General features: G+C 53.1%; 1 protein-coding gene across 1 annotated transcript in view; it reads left to right on the top strand.

Moving 5' to 3' along the window:
• RBM19 (RNA binding motif protein 19) overlaps positions 1–23,235 on the top strand; it is a 150,142-nt gene that overhangs the window by 124,041 nt on the left and 2,866 nt on the right. Inside the window, exon 22 of the mRNA XM_008577257.1 lies at positions 2,081–2,201. Within this exon, the coding sequence (XP_008575479.1) occupies positions 2,081–2,201 (121 nt within the window). The remainder of the gene's footprint in view (positions 1–2,080; positions 2,202–23,235) is intronic.

The raw sequence follows: 23,235 nt of genomic DNA on the forward strand, positions 1-23,235 counted from the left end.
TGGTGGCTTTAAACAACAGAAATGTATTGTCTCACAGTTCTCAAGGCTGGAAGTTCAAAATCAAGGTGTAAGCAGGGTTGGTTCCTTCCAAGGGAAAACATCTGTTCCATGCCTCTTCTGGCTTTTGGTGACAGCTAGCAGTCCTTGGCGTTCTTCGGCTTGTAGACTCATCACTCCAGTCTCTGCCTCTGTCTTCACATGGCCCTCTAAGGACACCAGTCACATTGGGCTAGGGCCCACCCTGCTCAAGTATGACTTCATCTTAACTAATTACATCTGCAATTGCCTATCTCCTAGTAGGGTCACATTCAGAGCTGCCAAGGTTAGGACTCGAACTCGACATATCTTCTTCTGGGGAACACAGCCCAACCGTAGCAGTCATGTTGCAGTTGAGGCGCAGAGTTGGATGGGTTCCAGTCCAGACCCTTCTAGTTATACAGTGTCTCCCAGCATCAAAGAAGTGAGAGGGCAAACCCCACAGTTCCTCTTCTCATTCACGTTGGTGTGGTCTGCATCCCAGAAGCAGAGAAGAGGCTCCCTTGGCCACGGTTGCTGTCCAGTGCTGACGAGCAAGCTGCTGGAGCCTATTCCTTTATAAACTCACTGCCTACCTAGAACTCTGCTGAGAGCAAGGAATTCACATGCATTACATCTGTGCAAACACAGCAAGGAGAATGAGCGTCCACCAAGTGCTTACTGTGTGCCCCACACCATTCTAGGTGCTCTGTTATCTCTTTTTCATCTTTTCTAGGACTCTTAGATCAGCGTATATGAACATCCCCATTTTATAGATGAGGAAGTTGAGGCCAGGAAGATTTATTTTAACTTGCCCAAGATCTTTAAGCTAGGAAGTGCAGGGCCCACCCTGGCCAGACAGGGCAACTCCAGAGTCCCAGCCCTTGGCCAGTAAGCTCCATGGCCTCTGTGGGAGTGTTTCAGGACGAGTCCATCAAGTCAGACTGGGCATTCCTGCACAGTGCCATTTAGCTTCAGACCTAGCAATGTTTAAGAGGGAACTGGCCGGTACTATAGGATTCATATGAAAAGTCCAGAATAGGCAAATCCACAGAGACAGAAAGTAGATTACCGGTTGCCAGGGGCTGGGGGAGATGTAGGGTTTAGGGATTGATAACTATAGGATGTGGGGTTTCTTTCAGGGATGGTGAAAATGTTCTAAAATTGATATGGTCATGATCACACAACTCTGTGAATACACTAAAAACCATTGCGTCATAAAGTTCAGAGGGGTGACTTGTTGGGTGTGTGAATTATATCTCAATATAGCTGTTACAAAAGAAAAAGAACCAGGCAGAGTGCAGATGTTGGGAACAGCAAAAAGTGGGAGGGAAGAGCGTGTGCCAGGCCGCGGGCTGCTGAGCTGGGGTGGAGGCTGCCAGTGGAGGGGCAGGGGACCAGTGAGGAGGGGACAGACTCACCCGGGCCAGTGAAGGAGAGTGGCTCCCAGTGATGACAAGGGGTCTGCACGGTTGTCATCTAGCAGCTTGATGGCTGGGCTTTCTCACATGGCTGCAGCTGCTGACAGCCGGATGGGAAGTGAGCCCCGCTAATGGGGTCACCCTCCACAGATAGGGTGGAGGCTGCCAGTGGAGGGGCAGGGGACCAGTGAGGAGGGGACAGACTCACCCGGGCCAGCGAAGGAGAGTGGCTCCCAGTGATGACTAGGGGTCTGCACGGTTGTCATCTAGCAGCTTGATGGCTGGGCTTTCTCACATGGCTGCAGCTGCTGACAGCCGGATGGGAGGTGAGCCCCGCTAATGGGGTCACCCTCCACAGATAGAATGCAACGTGGGAAATAAGGCGACTGCCTCAGCCCAGGCTCCAATTATGGTCCAGAAGGCAGATATATTGACTGCTCCGTCACTTGCAGCTCCCTCCCTGGGAACATAACCCACTAATTAAATAGATGTTCCTAGCAGCTCCCCCAACCTTCGCTACAGATCAGATGTCACAAGGGCCAGCCCTGGGCTCCTGGACCTCATGCCAGCAGGCATGGGGAAGACAAAATGAGTATCTGTGGTTCTGCTTTACCTAATGTGCTCTCTTGTGTGTCCCTTTGCAGAGAGCCTTCAATGCCCTTTGTCACAGCACCCACTTGTATGGTCGCAGGCTGGTGCTGGAGTGGGCTGACTCCGAGGTGACCCTGCAAGCCCTGCGGCGGAAGACGGCTGAGCACTTCCACGGTAGGAGTGGTGTCCGGGGCTGTCTTTCAGCGTGACTCATGGGCCCCTGGGGAAGGCAGGAGGTGGTTGGGGCTGCCAAGAGAATGGCCGTTGACTTGCGGGGCATAGGGGCATGAGTCCCCCCTGCCAGCCCTGTGCTGGGCACCCTTCGTTAGCCCCTCCGCATCTGCACTCCATCCTCTTCTCTCACTTCGTGCCAGGAGGCTGACCTGTATAGACGGCATCAGCGGGGCTCCCATGCCCTTTCGGCTTGCAGTTGGGTGGGGTCATTGGGAGAGCTGGCAGGAAGAGAGTGAGGTCAGGGTATTTATCCCCCTGCTCCCTTCCTGCCAAGTTGCCGAGTCCGTAGCTTGAGCCCACTGGCCCCCTCCACACAGTGCACTCTGTCCAGATTCCAGAGTCTGCTCCTGTTGCCCCGGGATGCTACGGCTCCTCCCAGAGGACAGCCCAGGAGACCACATTCTCACTGATTTCCCTCCACCCTGCCCCCTTCACTAGACCTTCCTCACTTACCCTGTTTGAGGGTCGTCCACTCAGTGCCAGGATCCTGATGCTGGTATAACTCTACCTCTTACACACTTTGGTGTCATGTGGCCTTGATGACAATTCAGTCGATGACCAGAACATCCTGAGCACGTGCTGTGTCCTCATGCTAGGGGTGCTGCAGTGACTAAGCAGGGGTCCCACACCAAGGTGGAGGAGGCTGGGGCATATTGCCTCATCAGATGGTCCTGAGAGGGCTCACTACAGAGGTGACATTTGCACCCACAGATGTGCTGCCCAAGCAGAAGGCCAGGAGCTGAGGGGACCTGAGGTTGGCGCGAGCTTGATGTGTTTGAGAAACGGGGCAGCCAGTGTGGCTGGAGCACGGGGTCAAGCGGGTGGATGAAGTTAGAGAGGTTGGTGGGGTGGGTCACACGGAGTGTCGTCTTCTCCAGGAGGTTGTGAATGTCAGGCAAGGAGGGGGTGGGAGAGCCCTGAGGACTGCCCCACACTGGGCCCGTGCTGTCTGTCCAGTGCGTGCCCCTCACCTGGGAAATCAAGGGAGACTTGAACTTGCACCCTGTCTCCATGCCCCCCACCCCCATCCCAGAAGGCAGCAAAGAGCAGCGGCTGGCTGCCTACCCACTTTGTATGCCATTGGGCTTGGTGACGATCACCCAGCTGCCTGGGAAAGCCAGGCTCCGTGGCGTCACCCATGCACTCTGAGATCTCTGGTGGCACACTGCCTCCCTCCTGACCTAGTTGATCCTCAGATCTGTGGCTCTTGGATGCTTTCCTGGACCAACCATGTTACTCTAAGCATCTGCCATTGCCCCTTCATCTGTCCCCATCCCCACAGGGTGGCTGAAGGCCAAGGGTGTCCCCTGGGGTAGATGGGGGAGAGTTGCTGCAAAGTCCCCTCCTCCCACTCATCTGTGCAGAAATGGGACCTGGAACCAGGAGCGATCGTCCCTATCTTGGCCAGTGGGGACGGTTTCCCTTATGGAGATGTGAGTTTCCCAGTTGGGCCTCACTGGTCTTGCTTGGGGCTAAAAAGCAGGGCTTCTAAGAAGTAGGGTCTCAGCCGAGCAAGACTGATCCCCCACACATGTATGCAGATCTCCAGAGACAGCATTGAAGCCCTCTGACTGTAGTCAGTCAACCAGGCCCTTCACAACACAACCCCTGCCCACCCCAGTGGTCTTTCCAGACCAGTCCTTCCTCCCACCACACTTCCCACAAAGTTCATTGTTCCCAAAACTCCAAGGAGGACTGTCTTTGCATATGCTGTTCCCTCTTGGAATGCCTTGCCCCTCAATTTTTTTTTTTAATCTGGTAAATGCCTTCAAGACCCAGCTCAAATGATACCTCCTCCAGCAAGCCTTCCCTCTCCCCTCCTCCCAATCAGTAATTGCTCCGTCCTCTGTTGTCTCGCCTGTTTTTATACTTTCTTGCCATGATGTAATTTATTTCTTCATAATCAGTTATCCTCACTGGACCCATACTTCCCCCACATGGAGATTGTGTTGTGCTCATCTCTGTAGGTGATCAGTTTGCCTCTGGGTCCCCTGTGCCTAGCACAGTGTCTGGCACATGCTGGGCCCTTAGGCCAAGGCTGGGGAATGTTTGAGCCCAGGGGAACGTGAAGCAGAGGCTCAATACACAGTTGCAAGCTCACAACTCAGTAAGTCTCCAAATCCTGATGTGCAGAAAGAGAACCTGTCCTTATCGATAGCCATTGACAGGCCCAAATGCACCCGTCGGCAAATGTTTGTATAACGGACTCTCCCTGCAGTGGAGGTGGGGGCCCCATCTCCCCTGGCATTCCCACCCCCCACCCCGGGGCTGCTGAGGAGTGCAGGCTCAGCAGTTCTGCCCTGCATGGGAGAGAAGCCCCTTCAATAAATTGAGTTCCAAAGACAGCATTATTGCCTCACCCCAGGGGAAAGACTCAGCCTGAAGCGTTTCTGTGGGATTGGCTGTCTTCACGGCCACTTATCACCTGCAGGCCAAGGTCCAGACAGGCGTAGACCCAATAGTAATAAAGACAATAGTTTATATTTGCTTACATCTTCCAGTGAATTCCTCAGCAACCCTATGGGATGGGAATGATTAGCCCCATTTTACAGCTAAGAGAACTGAGGCCAACCAAGCATTGAAGTGACCGAGTCATGGTAGCTAACATTGATTAAGTACTTACCATGTGCAGGGGCTGCCCTCGCAGCAGCCCCAGCAGCTGCAGGCAGTGCTGTGTGCCCTCAGCTAGAAAGTGCAAAGATCGGATTAGAACTCCAGACTGACTAGAGCCCCCCCACCCCCACTCCCCTGGCATACTGCATTATACTCGCAAACCCATTTAGAAAAGCAGATCCTGGGCCATTGTGAAATCTGGGATGAATGAGCTCAGTATCTACAGGGTCCCTTCCAGAAGTGGGGGGAAGGATAACAAATGGTAACACCACATGGCCCTTTAGGATTGACACTGCATGTTCTCATAGAAGGCCCTGTGGTGTACCTATTCCATTGTCCCCATTTTACAGATGAGGAAACTAAGGTACAGTGTTGAGATTTGGCCCCTAAGGTTAGTGTTAAGTGTCAGAGTCATGCCATGTATTTTGACCCCTTTTGAGTCCATCTGAAAGAACATTGTCCTCCCGGCTCCTGGCAGGGGACTTGAGCTCTGGGCTAACTGAATATGTCAAAGGTGAAAGACCCTTCCCCAGTGCCAAGGGTGTGCCAGCCTGGCACAGAATTCACCCCAGGAAGAGCCCGATGCAGGGGCTGCTAACAGGCATGTGCAGTGTCGATGGAGCAAAGGACACTGAGGCTCCCAAGGATGAATGACAGTGAGGAGCTGTCCCCAATCCAGGGACTGAAGGTGCAGGGGGAGGAAGTGATGTCCTTGGAGTCCAGTGAGGGTGAGTCTGGGGGCAGCCATTGGTGGGCACTGTAGCATGGGTGGACACAGCCACTGCCAGAACGGCACCCATGCAGAGAGGGAGCTGGGGAAGAAACACTTCCTGTTCTCTTTCCTGTGACCTTCTGCTCTCCTGCTGCAGCCTCCCATCTGCCAGCCAGAGGCCAGGTTGCCCCTTGATGCTGTCTGCAGGGATCAGCCTTCCTGGAACAGAGAAGGATAGAGGATGGATCTGGGAAAACCAGACAGAGAATATCCAGCATATACGGTGACCCCCAAGTGTCAGTGCATGTGGCTGGGGATGGGGGTCATGTTTTCCTGGGGTCAGGAGCAGCCCCAAAGGGAACAGGGATGCATGATATGATCTTTGATGTGACCCATTGGCAGGGGTCAGTGGTAAGCACAGCCGAGTGTCAGACCTCCATTCTCTCCTCACCTGTCTGACCAGGAAGAGGAGCCAAGAAGGTGGCCCGAGAATGTTGGAGCCACAGAGTTTGAAATGAGTTAGCCCCTGCATGTGTACAGCACTGTTTTCCAAAGAAATGTGATAATCCTTTGAAAACAAAAGAATGCTCTTCCCAGAACATGGCAAGATTTAAGACGGGGAATTTTTTTTTTTTTTTTCCTTTTTGTCTTTTTTTTACTGACCGGTAACGGGATCGCAACCCTCGGTGTTGCGCCCGCACCGCGCTCAGCCAGTGAGCGGGAACCGGTCTCCACATGGGATCTGAACCCTCGGCGGGAGCGCCGCCGCACTCCCAAACGGCGCACTCTCCAGTGCGCCACCAGGCCGGCCCAAGACGAGGAATTTTTAACCCAGCGTTTATGAAACTTTGTATTCACGGGTCCTAGTACGGCTGGCCTCAGAGGGGCTGTGAGTACAGGAAATGTTATCATATGGTGCGTGCCTTTGCGCACACGTGTGTACACGTATGTGTGTACATGCATCTGTGTGCATGTGCATGTGCACTCGTGTCTGGCAAGAGAATCTGTTCTTTTCACCTGATTTTCTAGAAACCATGGTTCCCAGAATGTTAGGAGCCCCCAGTTTAGGAGAAAGAGCGTCAACTTAGAATTCAGCAAGACCTGGATTCCGCTTCTGGGCTGTATGTACTAGGACTAGCCATTGTGCCCTCTGGGCTTCCGTGTCCTCATTTGTAAAATGTTGTTAACAAGGGTACCGCCTTCTGGCGTTGTTGTGACAGGGATATAACCAAAGCCCTGATAGCAGCTTTTACTTACTGGGGGCCAGGTGCTCTTCTAAATCCTTTGCAGTACAGGGCCTCATGTCATCTACACAATGCCCCTATGAGGTAAGCACCATTCATCTCCCCATTTTACAGATGAAGGAACCGAGGCCTGCAGAGATGAAGTAACTTGCCCAAGGTCACACAGGTAGTGAAGGGTGGAACCAAGGTTTGAACTTGTACAGTCTGGATACAGCACCTCATACCCAGATGACAGCTCAATCTGTCCTTCCCTAGTAAGCAAGACACTTGGGTTGGATTAGTGAGATGATACGTGGAGAGTGTCTGACACACAGAACAGGTGCTCTGAAAATGTCAGGCCTCTCACCCACTGACACACCCATTGTCTGACCTCTTTGGGAAGCAGGAGGTGCCCACAGTGGCCCTGAATGTTTGGAATAGGGCTGCTCTAGCCTCCTGCCTTCCTGGCTGGACCCCTCCCACCTCTGTGCCCTTTCCCTGTGGTGAAAAATACCCATCTCATTTGTGTTGAAATCCACATTGTTCAGAGCTTCCAGGTCCCTAGCAGACTCCAAGGGCAGGTGGAATCTGTGCCCAGTTCCCGCCCCTGGCTCTGGCCTCAGCCCTGAACTTGGCCAGGAAGGCAATCATATCTCAGGTGGAGGCCACCAAGTTCCAAGGCCATGACAAAAGGCTCCCTGTGGAATGTGGGCCATGAAATGAAAGGCAGGCCTCTTAGCCATTCAGCAGGGCCTGGCAGGTAGCTTTCTGGTGACGCAGTGGCCAACAAGCCTCCTTCAGGGGCAGTGGGAGGTAGCTGGAGCACATAGAGCAGAGCTTTGGCACCAGCTGAAGCCCTTATTGTAGCCGGTGCAACCAGTATGAGTTACCCTGAGTCTGCCCCTGCTCCTGGGGCTCAGCTTCTTAAACAGCCCCACCACTAACCTGGGAGGGATTGTAGAGACAGACTGCTGGTGGGGACAGAGCTTCCCAGCCCCCAGGCCCAGTCTCATCTCCCCTGAGGATCCCAGGTCAAGGTTAGATCCCAATTTGCAGTTCAATCTAGATAATACTGATTGTTAGTATAACAATAGTCATCTGTTAAGTCTCACTCAGAGCCAGATGCTGTCATCTATGGGCTTTCACAGGGATTAATCCTCTGAATCCTGGGAGGCACATGCTGTCATTATCCTCTGTTTTTACCGATGAGGAAACTGAGACACAGAGAGGGCAAGTAACTTGCCCAAGGGCACCCAGGTACTAATGGCAGAATCAGGATCCAAACCTGTGCTCTCAACCATCCTGCTGCTGTTCTGAGTCTTGATGTCAGTGGGTCTGGGTGGCCACGCCTTACGTTTTACCCCAGCGTGTATCCCTGTACCCGGCACCCAGGTACTAATGGCAGAATCAGGATCCAAACCTGTGCTCTCAACCATCCTGCTGCTGGTCTGAGTCTTGATGTCAGTGGGTCTGGGTGGCCACGCCTTACGTTTTACCCCAGCGTGTATCCCTGTACCCACACAATGACCTCTAGCAAGTCACTCAGCCCTGCTGTCTGTGCAGTGGGATGAGGGTGCCCACCGCATTAAGGGAATTGTGGGGCCCAGAGGAGGGGATGCCTGTAAAGGGAATGGCACAGCTCCTGGCACTGTGAGCATGGGACACAAACTTTTATTGATCAGCACCATTATTGTTAATTCTTCCTTTTCTGGGCTACGAAGAGCACTCCCCTCTTTCCTTGCATTGCTGTCAAGCCAGGCTCAGGGAGGGTGCTTTCTGGTAGAGGAACAAGACAGAGAAAAGAGCCCTGGATTTTATAAGCCTGGTCAGTAATGACAGAGAGACGGGCATGAGGAGAATGAGTACCATGAGCATGGCTCTGGCAGGGTGTTTTCATCTGGCTGTACCTGCCAGTTGGTTTCCTGTGTCTCAAGGATGTAGCGCAGAGCCTGACACATAGTAGGAGCTTATTAGTCTACAGCAGCAATGACGATTGCTCACTGCTTAAACGGCAACTGTAATGCCCTGCTTTCAGGGCTGCTGTAAGAACTCAGTGTGATCAGCACCCAGGCTAGAGCTCGCTGCTTATCCAGGTTCCTTATTGGTTCCCCCCCAAGTGGAGCCTTCATGCATGTTATCCACTGTCCCTGTATTTTGCCTTGAAAGTTGATGCTTACAAAACACCCGTCAAGTCAAACAGTGAATCGGGGGGTGGGTCTTTGAAAGTGATTTTAAAAGTTACCCTGAGTAGGCAGAGACCTTGATGCCAGACAGGTGGTTTCGAAAAGGAATAGAAAGACATTTTGCACAAACCACCCTTCCCCTTCTCCCGTGTCCTCCTCCTGCCCCTCCCTGCCCTCTGCCCTGCACCCCCTCCCTCCCTCCCTACCTCCCTTCTCCACCAAGAATTAGATTTCTCATCTCCAACCTGGCAGCCCCATAGTAGGTGAAGTGCTATTCTTCAGCACCTTGCATGTGGGAGTGTGAAAAGAGAGAGCAAGGAGGGAAGAAAGAGGAAAGTCTGCCACTGGCTGTGTCCTTTTCTTCCCGAGTGTGTTACAAACCAGCAGGGTCACGGCATGGAGAAGCTTTCAGGGCCTCGGCAGGCCACGGTACCTGCAAGTGCAGCCAAGGGAATATAATGGTACGGAAGAAATCCGCCCGCAGAACCCTCTGTTTTAGAGCACTCACAGCCAGGGAGGCCCAGGCAAACAGGCTTTTATTTGGCTGGGAGCGTGGCTTTGCTTCCCCGTGTTGTCTTATTCCAGCTGGGGAGGACTGATGGGCTGTGGTTAGCAACTGTACCTTTCACCTCCGGTGCTGGGAGCGCAGACATGACCAGCATGGCAAGTGGCTGGTGTTGGCTCCTTCTCCCTCCTGAGCCAGGCTGGGCTGGGGTGGAAGATCCACAAGCAGAGCACCTGGAGAAGCTGTCTCTGGGCACAGGCAGATGGCTGTCCCTATCGTCACTAGCCTCTAGCACAAAGCTGTCCTCCCAGCCTCACAGGGGACAGGGAAGGAGCCTGACTGCTGGAGCCCTTGTTCCACCAGCTGACCCCCAGCTCCCCTGGCCTCCAGGTCTCAGCCAGCATGTCAGAGATGTGGCTTTTCCCACACACACTTTTTACCTTGAATCCCTCATCATTCCCTCACCTCATTCTCCTTGAACGTCACAATCTGCTGTTCCGTGTTCACATGTGTGATTAAGGTCTCTTGTCCCTATAAGGCTGTACCCTCCAAGAGACAAGGCCCTCTCGGCACACTCTGTCTCAGTCCTGCATCTAGCACAGAGGAGGTGCTCAGTAGCCATTTATGGGATGAATAAAATGAACCGATTGTGCATCTAACACGTGCTGGGCACTATGCAAGTGTTAACTTCGTTCATCTTCCCACTCACCCCACAGGCAGGGCAACCAGGGCCCAGTAAAACTAGAGAGTAGGCTCCAGCTCCGCAGTGAGGGAGGTGTGCACTGGAGCCAGGCATGCCTAACCTTGTGCCTCCAGTCTGAAAAGAGGCAATCACATGATTTATTAAAGATCAAGTCAGCTGCAAAGGAAAGAAAGAGAGGGAGAGAGCTTTATCAGGGACCTACTGTCCACAGGGAGCAATGCTAAGCGGTTTTACATACTTGATCTCATGTTAGCCTCATGACTCCCTGGACAGAGGTGTCATGCCCATTTTACTGAGGTCCATACTGAGACCCAGAGCATTGTGGCGACTGGCCTGGGGGCACACAGCTGTGGACACTGCAGAACAGCTATTTCATCATACCCAGTGTCCCAAGTCCCAAATTGCCCCACCTTTATCAAATGTAGGCTCCTAATCCAGGTAGGGCAGCAGTTGCAATCTACAGCCTGCAGTCTGTTTTTATAAATAAAGTTTTATTGGAACACAACCACACCCATTTGTTGACATACTGCCCATGGCCACTCTCTCTCACTGCAAGGGTAGAGTTGAGAAGTTGGGATAGAGACCTGATGGCCCGTGAGCCAAAAATATTTACTATCTGACCTTTCACAGAAAAAGTCTGCAGCCCCTAGGCCTTGTGAAATGGCTGCCCTTATTTTATCCACAGGCCACAGGTGGCTAATTCTTCCCACCATGACCCCCCTTTCTCAAAAAGCATAGGATTCTAGAGGCATCATAACTGTACGCTTTGTAAAAGCCCCCTCCCCCAATCCCCACAACGAGAGTCCTCTGCTTAAAAAGTCCAGCTTTCTCAGGAAAGGAGGCCCTGTCGCTTTGCTTCTCACTTACTCTCATTCATTCATTCGACAGTTCTTCACTGATCACCTAATTACCAAGTCATCGCTGGTGCTGAGGACAAAACATTGAAAAAAAAGAGAAGGACCCTCCTTCAGGGAGCTGATATGTGAGTGGAGAAACATGATTAAAAAAGAAAGTGCAGAACAGCAACGTTCTGATGATAAGTTCTGGGGAGGAAATTAGAAAGGATAACGTAATATGCTTTTCAGGGGTGGAGAGGGGAAGGAAAGATTTCAAATATAGTGGGTAGAAAAAGTCTTTCTGAGGAGTCAGTGTTTCTATGTAATTTGAATGAACCAGCCAGGCAAGCCTTCAGGGAGCTGATATGTGAGTGGAGAAACATGATTAAAAAAGAAAGTGCAGAACAGCAATGTTCTGATGATAAGTTCTGGGGAGGAAATTAGAAAGGATAACGTAATATGCTTTTCAGGGTTGGAGAGGGGAAGGAAAGATTTCAAATATAGTGGGTAGAAAAAGTCTTTCTGAGGAGTCAGTGTTTCTATGTAATTTGAATGAAACAGCCAGGCAAATATGTGGGGGAGGGGTGTCATTCCAGGCAGCAGGAACCACAGGTGCAAAGGCCCTGGGGCAGAAGCACATTGAAAGCAGGCCATTGTGGCTAGAGAGCAGGTCCAGGGTGGAGAAACAAGACTGGAGAGGCCAGCAGGGGTTCATCATGGGGCCTTGTCTGGCCTGGCAGGGAGCCCAGCTTTTATTCCAGATGCAGCAGGAAGCCCCCGGAAGATTTAAGGAGGGTATTGCCAAGATCCAGTTTACACTGTCAAACCTCAGACTTCATCCTCGTTGCTGTATGGGGGCACATTGTAGAACAGCGAGAATGTAGACAGAAGTCCCATTATAGGAGTTCCATTGTAGTCGTCCAGGCAAGGACAGTGGCCTGGGCTGGGGCCAAGGCCATGGGGTGGAAAAAAGAAAGTGCATTGAGCACTTCTGGTAAAGGCAGAGCCTGCCAGACTTGCTTCTGGACAGCAGGAGAGAAATCAAGGCTGCTGCTTAGGTTTTTGCTCTGAGTCTCTCAGAGGATGGTAGTGCTGTGTGGTGAGCAAGGCCCGGGACACTGGGAAGAACAGGTGGGTGGGCTGGGGAGTGCTGACCATGCTGGGTTTGAGACACTTATTTGGACTCTCCGTAGGATGTCAAGCAGATAGATCTATGAGTTTGGAGCTCAGGGGCAAAGTCTGGGCTGAGATATAAATTTGGAAGTCATCAGCATAGAGATGATATTTAAAGCCCGTAACAGTTCACACACCACTCCCCACCCCTCCATAACTTAATCATTCATAGGATGGCACATTTTCAAAAGACTGGGGACCAAGAGAGCCCGTTATCCCCACGTCAACCCTTGCAAATAGGCCTCCTTGATCTTGGCCATGAAAACATAATCATCGGGCTTTAAAAATCACAGTCAGGAAAGTTCAAGCAAGTATGTGAAGTCACAGAATTTATTATTCAAAATATCCCTTTGTCATGGTTCCTTGAAGCTGCCTGGAGACAGGGGTTTTCTGTAAGCTCCCCATTTTTATTTCTTCATCTGGGTCTCTTTCATTTTCTCCTTAAGACTTGGCTCCTCTGAAAGTGTTGAAGGCCCCAGCAAGTGGCGGATGAAGGGGACAGTCCCAGATTGCCACAAAGGGTCTCATCTGGGTCTCTTTCATTTTCTCCTTAAGACTTGGCTCCTCTGAAAGTGTTGAAGGCCCCGGCAAGTGGCGGATGAAGGGGACAGTCCCAGATTGCCACAAAGGGTATTGACAGGGAAAGGCCAAGACTGTGTGTAGGGCATGGGGATGTGCAGGAGGTGTTTAATCCCTGCCCTCTTGGAAATGGGTCACTTTCCCTGTTCAGGGAGGTGTGTTTTTTTCACTGGTTCCTGGTCGCGTTGGCAGTGGTACCAGGAGAGAGGTTGACATTGGCTAAAGACACACTCTTTCTTACACACCCCCGGCCATCCCAGCTGGTGGAAGCAGAATCACAGGAAAGAAAATCAAGAAGCAGGAATTGTTGGTCAAGGCAGCTCCTAGGTGGCAGCTGCTAGCCAGGGTGCAAATGGCTGGCCATGGGGTGGGGTAGCCACATTCAGAGAGCCAAACACTTCTCCCAGCAGAGGTGCATGGGTGTCCTGGAGGCAGGCTGGAGCAGGTGTCGCTGGTCATCCCCCTTTCTCCTCCCTCCTTCCACCCCCCACGCCCCAAGCCTCACCGGGTGGTGTTTTGGAAATATTTCCAAGTGCTTCAGCAATATCCTGCACACTCTTTTCCCCTTCCCCTGGGAGCAGCTGTCCGTGCGGGGAAGGTACTTGCTCCCAATCCAGCTAAATTGTTATTGACTTGTGTTCTCTGCGTTCTGCAAACATTTCACTCAGCCGTCGCCAGTGAGGCCAGGAATCCCTGCTAGGGCTAACGGGGAAGCCAGCTGTGCCGGGCCATTTCTCCTGCTCTTCCTCATCGATCACGGAATTAAACTGACAGAAGGAGAATTTCAGAGTGTCTTGGGAGGGGCAGGGGCTGGGCCAGGATTGGACGAGGGTTTGGGGGCCTGGGGACCAGAGTGCTTGAAATAGGGGCAGGAGGAGGGTGGGCTTCCCTCCAGGGTTGTGGCTAGTGGTAGGGGGTGGCCAGTTTTGTTTCTGAACTGTCGGCTGGCCCAACCCAGAGAAATCCAAGGAAAACACACAGACAGGGTTTTCATTACTGCTGCATGACCACAAGTGGAACTAGTAGGTTTTGTAGACAGAGAAGAGAGAGAGAATAGATCAGAGGCCACACTGGCGAGCCATCAGCTCAGATGAGACACAGATCTGTATTTTGCCTACAAGACATTTACAAAAACTGGTTTTGAATTAACTGCCACCAGTTTGCAATTGGAAGATTGGATTCGAAAGTCAAGATTCTAGGGCCAACCCCGTGGCTCACTCGGGAGAGTGCGGCGCTGGGAGCGCAGCAGCGCTCCCGCCGTGGGTTCAGATCGTATATAGGGATGGCCAGTGTGCTCACTGGCTGAGCGCGGAAGGGTTGCAATCCCCTTACCAGTCACAAAAAAGGACAAAAAAAAAAAAAAAAAAAAAAAAAAGAAAATCAAGATTCTGACCTGTCTTGAAAAATTAGGTCTGGCCACCCTCGTCCCACATCCCACAGGCAGCTGGGTCTGAGGAGCGGCTGCCCATTTGTATGAAGTGTGGGCTTCCCTGTTGCTGCACTCCACAGCCCTCCCTCTAATCATCCCCCGCAGACTCTGACTTCACCCTGTTCCTCTCTGGCCCCATCAGGCCTTCGCACTTTCAGATCCAGGTGCAGACATTCTTTTACCTTAGCCTGGTAACTTCCCTTTCAGCCTCTGCTTCCAACCCAGAGCTTGTTCCAAGGGACCAAGTCCCTTGTAATTGAAACATCCCTCCAGGCCTGAGGCAGGGGAGTGGAGGACGCCTCCCAACCTTTCCTGGTTCTTTTTCTTTTTCCCTCTTCAATGAGTCATTTTCACCTGGATCCTCCCCATTCTTGCCAGCTGGCAGAGGTTTTCTAGATCTGTAACTAATGCAAACACGTACAGGACCAAGCCAAAAGCCCTCAGGCTCAGCCTTCGCCCATTGCCCAGGGATAAATCCTTGATAATCCAGGCTGGAGTGCCTTCACCAACCCCTGTGCGTGGGGGTGTGCATGGCCAGTCCAGCTGCCTGGAACTGCCGCATACACAAGACACCAGGATGCCCAGATCACAGAGTGAGGTCAAACTGCCGGGTCACCCCACAGTCTTCTGCTCCTCAAGGAGCCAGAGACCTTAGCAATACAATTAATAACAGCAGTAATCATAACAGTTGTAATATCCAGAGCCTACTCCAAGCCATTTGCATGCATCAGAGCCTCTGGAGATAGGACCCAGGCATCAGTGGTTTTCTAGCTAATTCTATCTGGTGTCTAGCTTGAGAACCACTGGCCTTTGAGGAAATTGCTGATGCAGGTACGTGACCTGGGTCTGTCCACCCCTTTCCTGTTGAGCCCTTCCTCTCCAAGGAGGGCTGGGCTGGTGTCTCCCACTGCAGGGCAGGCAGCTGAGCCATGTGACCTTGGGCTTTGCTGTGGTGTGACTGGAAGGCCCTAGAGCCAGCCTGATCTGAGCTCAAGGCCCCACTAGGAGAGTCTGCAGTCACATGACTTTCCCAGAGTCCTCAAGCAGCTAGCTGCTTCCTTGTCTGAAAAATGGGCCAGTGAGGTCACCCAGTTCATGGGGTTTCTAAAAAAGTCCACACCCAACCTGCTGTCTAGAACCAGCAGGTGCCTGGGAGTCATCCCTGCTTCTTACCCGCAGCCACACCATGGGGGGCTGCACTCTCTGTTTGTTGGGCACTGCCGTTCCCCTGGGGTGCCTCATAGGACACTCACCGTGGGGGGCTGCACTCTCTGTTTGTTGGGCACTGCCGTTCCCCTGGGGTGCCTCATAGGACACTTTGTTATGTTTCACATGTGCTGGGCTCCTCAGCATCCCAGGCCCTGGGCTAAGTGCTCTCATGCCTTGTAGCATCAAACCCTCAGTGGTGGGCGCTGCCACTGTGTCCTGCATGTCTATAGAAGAACAACTCGGGTAACCAAGAAGGCAGGACCACCAAGTGGCAGATCACACCTCAGTCCTGCCCTCCTTGGGCCCCAGCATGGCACATCATGGCTGATGGTTCCATTTATCTTTTGGGGTTTAGTTCACCACCGTATCCCCAGCCCCACGCCTGGCACGTTATATAATATATGCTCAGTAAGTACTTGCTATGAATGACTGAAGGTGGGAAACTTTAAGGCCCCCATGAGAAGCACAACAGGTATTGTCCCCATTTAGCAGATAGGAATACTGAGGTACAGAGTTAAGCAGCTGCTGGAAGTCCCCAAGGTCGGCAGAGACAGTGCTCTTTATTCCATGAGCATCGAGTATGCTGTAAACAGATCTCTGGGTTGCAAACCTATCAGGGTATCTGAGGTCCCTGCCCATGGGGGTTGCAAGATCTGGAGCCAGGGAGGGCAAGGAGAGACCCAGACAGAGGCTCCAGCAGCTGAAGTGGGGGTCTGGCTTAGCCGGCCTCATGATGCCCGGCCCCACCCAGTATCCACATTATGTGTCTCTGGTGCTCTCATGCTCCCCAAGGGTGGACTGCAGGCTGCTGCTGTCCCTAATGGCCCAGGACAGCAGGCCATTGAGTCTGAAGATTGTGGGTTCCTTGTCCCAGCCTGGAACCCTGCCCTCCACACTCCCTTAACCCCCTACCCCCTTCGCATCCCTGCTCCCCCTCCACCTCCCCCCAGCCTGTTGAAGTCAGTTCTGGTACACATTTAGAAGAGGAAAGCCTTACGTGAGCCTGCACTTTACAGTTGGCCAAGGCCTTGCCTATCCTTTCTCCTGGGGAGCAGCAAACTCCATGGCCTCCAGGAACAGGCAGAAAATGCGCATAAGTGAGGCCTCCCATCTCCAGGGGCAGCTGGCATACAGCCCCTTCGTTACCTCTAAGAGGGATGGGAGCCCAGCCGGCAAAGCCAGACCTGCCAGTTTCAGAAGGAACTAGTGCTGCAAATTCTTGGGTAGCATCTTCCTGTTTTTAAATATTGGTAACTGGTTTTCTTACTGTGGTGAATCATGCCAGCAAATTCCAGTGCTCTTCAGTGGGCTAATGCCATGCGGCCCCACTTCATCCCATTCGGTCACCTCTTAGTTTGGGTTCCACAGGAATCAGCCCCTGAGACAGGGACTTGGGCACCCAGCAGGTGCCTGGGAGGTGATCCCAGGAAGCATGGGAGGGAATGGGAGGACACCAGAGGAGCCAGGCCAGATCCCATGGTGGGAAACTGGGGCTCCAGCCCACTGGGGCGGTCCGAGAGCTGTGGGCACACACTCAGAACTGTCCCCCAGGAGGCAAAGAAACCGGGATGTGTATCTACCAGCTTCCCATTTACCCCCCTCACTGGTGGAGGTTGCTCCTGGGGACTTATGTTCCTGGCACTTCCAGCCTGCCCCATGCCAGGGTCATGAGTGCCCCTGTGGCCACTAGGAAGCCCTGGGCACTGGAGGTGGGCACTGACAATGGCTGCTGCATTGGTCTAGGGCTGGTATTGCGCTGTCTGTTATATAGAGGAGGGAAGTGTCCTGCCTACGTGTGCTCAGTAATAGATCCTATTAACAGCACTAAGAGTGGCTAACCTGTAGTGAGTGCTTTTTATGTGCTAGGCACTGTTGCGAAGGCCTTACACATATTCTCTCCTTTAATACTCTTCCGCACCCTAGGCGTTGGGCACTGTAAATTTTATCACTGTTCAGTAACTGCAGAAACTGAGCCCAGAGAGGTGAAGCAAATTGCCCGGGGTTGCCCAGCCAGTAGCAGCAGGGTTTGATCCTGGCAGCCCAGCTCCAGCACTGCACGCCTCTGCTCAGAACCCAGCCCTGGGCTTCCTGGGCCAACTCTCCTCCCCGCCCTGGCTCTTCACGCCTGCCCCTTCTCAGGACTCTCCTTTCAGAATTCCCTTCTCCCCCGATCACCCACGCTCTTGTCCCCGGGTTGCCTTTCCTCAACATTCTGCCTCCGCAACAAAACCCTATGAAGCGCTTTCCCTTGTCCTCCCGACAGCCCCCCGCCCCCTGCCCGCGCCTTTCTCTCTGCCCGCCTGTGCCTTCCACGCAGGGCCGACAGCGCCAGCCAGGAAGGGAGAAACGCGGGCTGGCATTCTGTCAAGGAATTAATTGAAAAATAAAATCATTAGGTGGGAACTCCAGAAATGCAAAAATGGTGGTTGGAGGTTGGGGGGGAGGGGGGTAGAACTGGGGGGTTGTTGGGGGACGGCTGAGCTTTTTGTCAAGTTAATTTCTCGGGTATTGATGTTTGGTGACATTCGCTTGTTGTTTATCTTCGGGTGCAGCTGTAATACTGAAAGAAAATGCACAGCTTGTTTCGTTTATTTATTTTACACCTTTCTCCGGTTCTGCATTATGTTTGTTTGGTGAAAACCCACTGAGGCTTTTGATGTTGGGAAAGTGGGATTTCAGCAGCTGTTCCCTGCAAGCAGGGTGCTCTTTGCAGAAGCGGGGCCAGCGGGGGGTGCTGGGTGTCATTTGGTGGGACTCGTGGCCTGATGCATTCTCAGCAGGGGGCTATTGGGGGCCCAACCTGAACCTGGCAGTGGACCTGAGCCAGCTCAGGAGGGCAGTGATGGCCCCTGAGTAGTGAGCCCTCAGGAGTGCCGAGCCCCATCCCTGAACTCATTAATCCTCACAGCCGCCCTTTGAGATGGGTCCTATTTTTGTCCCCACTGTACAGACAAAAAGCCAAGGCCCTGAGAGCTGAAATGACTTGCCCGAGGTCACTCAGCTGGTAAGTGGCAGAGCTGGTACCCCAGATTTTCTGGCTTTCACAGCCACAGAATTAGCAGTCATCCACATGCCTTCCATGTCCCTGTTCCTGGAGCAAGTAAGCGCAGGCACCTACACACCTCCATTTTCCAAACCATAGACCAGGACAGAGAGGATCACAACGCCTGTGGCCCTGACCACAGCCACAGAATTAGCAGTCATCCACATGCCTTCCATGTCCCTGTTCCTGGAGCAAGTAAGCGCAGGCACCTGCACACCTCCATTTTCCAAACCATAGACCAGGACAGAGAGGATCACAACGCCTGTGGCCCTGATGAACCAAATCATTTCATTCACCTAACAGCTATTAATCACCTGTCATATGCCAGCCCCACATGACAGAGTCCCTGCCCTGTTGGCGCTCACTGCCCCAGTGGCAGAGAGAGACGTGTATGTGAAATCGACACCTTTCATATCAGTGGTGGTCATACGAGAGTTGATCCCAGCACCAGGGCCCGGGTGTTGCCCTTTTTACTCCTCTGAGCCTCACCACAACCCCATGAGGCAGATATTAATAGTATCTCCATTTTGCAGAGAAGAAAACTGAGGCACAGAAAGGCAAAGTTCATTGCTCAAGGCCACACAGATCACCATGGTGAAGCCATGTTGGAACCCAGAGCCATGGTGTCAGCTCCTGACCGTGGTCATGATGAGGACTAAGGAGAAGGAGGGGGCACCCTGGGAGGGTTTCCTAAGAAGGAGGAGCCCCCTCTGTTCTTGATGGCCAGGGAAGGCTTCCGTATAAGCCAGGCCTGAGCATCAGGAGAAGGTGCCACAGAGAAGGGAAAGGGTGGAGGAACAACCTGTTCCTCCCATTTTATAGGGAAGGAGATTGAATCTTGGACAGTGTATGTGCCCTTCTCAAGGTCACACAGTTTAGGAAATGTGAAAGCCAAGTCTGATCCTAAAGCCAGACATGGGAACCTCAGGTTCTGTCACAGGCTCCTGAGTGACTCCAGCTGTGGCCCCCTCCGAGGCAGGGCCCCTGAGGAGGTACCACCCGGTACGTCACAGCTTGGACAAGGTTGAGTCCATGGGCTGCTACGTGTTAGCTGTGGGACCTCACATGGGCCCATCTCTCTGCACCTTCATTTTCCCACCTATAAAATGGGGGTGCTGACGCCCACCTCCTGAAAGGCACCTGTGAAATTCCGATGGGACGCTGCATGTTGTAAAGCACCTGTCCTATGTCCTGTCTCCCCTCTCCAGCTGCATGCCCCTCCCTCTGGGCCTCAGTTTCCCCAGCCAGATGACTTCTCAGTTGCTCCCTATTCTGCCTCTCTGTGACCCCATAACCACACCCTCACATACTATCCTGGAAGCCCCCACCACGCTAGTCTGGCACAGGTGCATGGTGGGGGGTGCCAGGGCCGGGGCTGACTTCCAAGCAGGCTGTCAGCTTTGTCTCCCTGCTTCTCTGCTTCTGGAGGTCTGCTAAGGAGAGCGTCACCTTCTTGTTGCTATCCCCACGGCAGCTGTTTCATTTCTTCATTTAGTTATTAATTCACTTTTACATTCAACATGTGATCACGGAGCACCTACTATGTGCCAGGACCTGGGACACAGCAGCCAGTAAGACTGATGCAGCCACCACTCACAGAGCCAGGGCCAGTGCAGGCCTGGGGACATTCAGTGGCAGAGAGTCCCTCAGGGACCTGGCTGTGTCCTGAGCCCTCTGGGTTGCTCCCTGAAAGGTTCTGAGGGTGGGCTGTGCGTGGGGGGTGCCCCTTGGGCTGGACCCCTGGTCAACTGTCTGGCCCCTGTGCCTGGCACAGATGGGAGATGAGAAAGGGATGCAGTGGCACACCAGAAGTTTAAGCCATCATCATTAGCCACAGGGATCTCCTGGGCGAGCTGGTGCAGTAAGGACCCCCCACCCTGGCACCGCCATGGAGGGAGGGTTCCTTTCCCATATGTTCTCTGGTACCTCTGGAACACATGTTGTGTTCACACTACCTGCTTAAAAATCAGTTTGAAAAAAGACATGTCCACAAGTAAAAATGCACACAAATGCAGTTAGTGCCAGATGAACGAGAGGTGCAGAGAACAGCAATAACCTGTCAAATGTCTGAGCACCCCACAGCTTACAAAGTGAATCCACATGTCATGGTCTGGTTCCATTATTCCTGGGGCTTCCAGGAGCCGCATATCACAGAAGAGGAGCCGAGGCTCCCAGAGGTGGAATTACTGGCCTAAGATCCCACCGTGGGGAGGGGCAGGACCAGGATTGGAACCCGGCTCTTTTGCTTCTACTACGCCTGCCTCTGCAGGTATCGAGAATTTGAGCTTCCTGAGATAGAAGCTGGAGTGCCTCCGCTGCCTCACAGGGTGTCCAGCTCTTTCCATGACTGTTAAATACCAGAGGGGAGGAGACATTTGTTAGAGGTGGGTAATTCAGAGGAAAATGGGCCATACAAGAAGGAATGGAGAACAGGGCTGGAGGTATGCTGGAGTGCCTCCGCTGCCTCACAGGATGTCCAGCTCTTTCCATGACTGTTAAATACCAGAGGGGAGGAGACATTTGTTAAAGGTGGGTAATTCAGAGGAAAATGGGCCATACAAGAAGGAATGGAGAACAGGGCTGGAGGTAAAACTGGCTCATGAGTCTTTATAGCAGTGAAGCTGTGCTCTGTGGGCCTGGGCTGAGGTTGAGAGGTGTCAGAGGGTGGTAGGTGCCACCAAGCCACCCACACAGCTCCCTGACAGAGTACGTCAGCAATACTGCAGCATGGAGATGGCCTGAGCTGAGAGTCAGTTGGATTCTAGTCTTTTTACGGTGTCACCCCCTCCAGGAAGCTGTCCCAATAGCCCAGCAATGGAGCAGGTTCCTCCCCCATCACAGTGCTCATCCTGCCCTGGGGTGCAGTTGTCTGGTTCCTTCTCGATCTCCCCCCAGGACAGGAACGTCTTAGATGGGACTGAGCTGGTGTCATTCACCACCATGCCCAGCCCAGAGCAAGCCCCTGTTGTGGGAGGGAACGAAAACATGAATGCAGGTTGTTAGAGACAGCTTTGGGCCTTGTCTCTCCTTCTGTTTGGATTTCAGCAACCTAAACTTGACCCTCAATTTTCTGTCATTCATTCATTCAGCCACTCAGCAAACATTTGTTGAGAATCTACCATATGCCAGGAGCTATTCTAGGCATTGGGGATATAGCAGTGGACAGAACCAAGATCCCTGCCCTCCTAGAGCTGACATTCCAGCGAGGGAGGCAGACAGAGTGGAAAAGTAAGACGTAGATAGGGATAAGTGCTGGGGATGGAGGTGGACAGGAAGGGGGCTAGGAAGTGTGGGGCAGCGGACATTGGTGGGGCTTGGAATTTTAAATAAGGAGGTCAGCTAAGCTTCACTGAAAAGATGAGGCCCCTGAGTGCTCCCCAAGGAAGGAGCATTCCAAATAGAGGGAACAGCAGGTGCAAAGGCCCTGAGGTGGGAGTGGTGGTTGCCCCGAGGTAGGATGAGGTCCGAGGGGCTGAGCGGAGTGGTGAGGGGGAGAGTGGTAACAGTAGGTTCAGAGAGGTGACATGGGGGCCTGCTCTGTGGCCTTGGTGGCTAATGTAACAGATTTAGTTTTTTCCCAGGTGAGATGGCACCACAGAGGGTCTGGACAAAGGAATGACATGCTCCAGTGTGGGTTTTACCAAGGTCCCTCTGGCTGCTATTCGAGACCAGACTCTGGGAGGGAAGCCAGAGAGAGCCAGAGATGCCAGTGCTCTGCCTGGGGCCCAGGGGAAGAGCTCTGAGTCCAGATGTGTTTTAAAGGTTGAGCTGACATAATGAAGGCAGATAAAACTCGCCCCCTCGCCAGGCTCTCAGAGTTGTGGTCAGCCTGTGTGAGGACAAAAAATTCTGTGACGGTGAAGAAATTAGCTGCCACTACGGCTGCTGGCCACCCCTTGGACCCTGGGCCAGCCGTGGCCCCCAATGGCAGCAGCTGGGAAGGGACGTCAGTGACAGGCCTGCAGGCCCTATTTTGTTGCCCTTCTCTTTCCCGGCTCCTATTACCTGCCACAAATTCAATTTCCAGAAGCCATTGTGTACCTCCAGAGCCTGGCGATTGTAAGGAAACCAAGAGCATGGAGCAGGGAGAGAGAAAGGAAAGGGAGCCCGCGTCTGAGCCACGGGCCAGCAGTTCCCCGCCCCCTCCATCCTGTCCCCCTCTTCCTTCTCGTGAATAACAATGATGGGTACAGCTGCCAGGCCTCGAAGCTCCCCAGGCGGGCAGACGCCTCCCACACCTTCCTCGCCCTCCCCGTGGGGCAGACGGGCTCTATCATGTCCCCTTCCCTGCAGCTCCGTTCACTCTGTTCCCCCTTCAGGAAGTATTTCATGAGCCAGGTACCAGGCAGTGTGCTAAGGCCGGGGACACAGTGATGAGCAGGACAGCGTCCCAAACAAAGAAATGCCTGCCACAGCATCGGTAGCCAGAAGTGTTGTGACGCAGAGCAGGGGTTGGAGGGTGGAGAGGGGCCCCTAGAGGAGGGGCCATTGGAACTGGGGGGGATGCAGAGAGATGTGGGCGCTGTAGGTAGAGTCTCGAGGTAGGAGCAGCAAGGTCCACAAGCCTGGGTGAGGAAGGGGGTTGGGCCACCTCCACTGATGTCTCCTGAGGACTTGGGGGTTCTTCCTTGGGAGTGATAGGACACAACACACAGTCTTTAGAGGGATGAGGGGGCAGGGGTCCTGGTGAGGAGGTGAGAGGTGCATGGATCAGGGGCACACTCAACGGAGATGAGAAGGGACCAGTGCCTGGATCGATTTGGGAG

Source organism: Galeopterus variegatus, unplaced genomic scaffold, assembly GCF_000696425.1.
Source record: "Galeopterus variegatus unplaced genomic scaffold, G_variegatus-3.0.2 Scaffold1471, whole genome shotgun sequence".
NCBI classification, from domain to species: domain Eukaryota; kingdom Metazoa; phylum Chordata; class Mammalia; order Dermoptera; family Cynocephalidae; genus Galeopterus; species Galeopterus variegatus.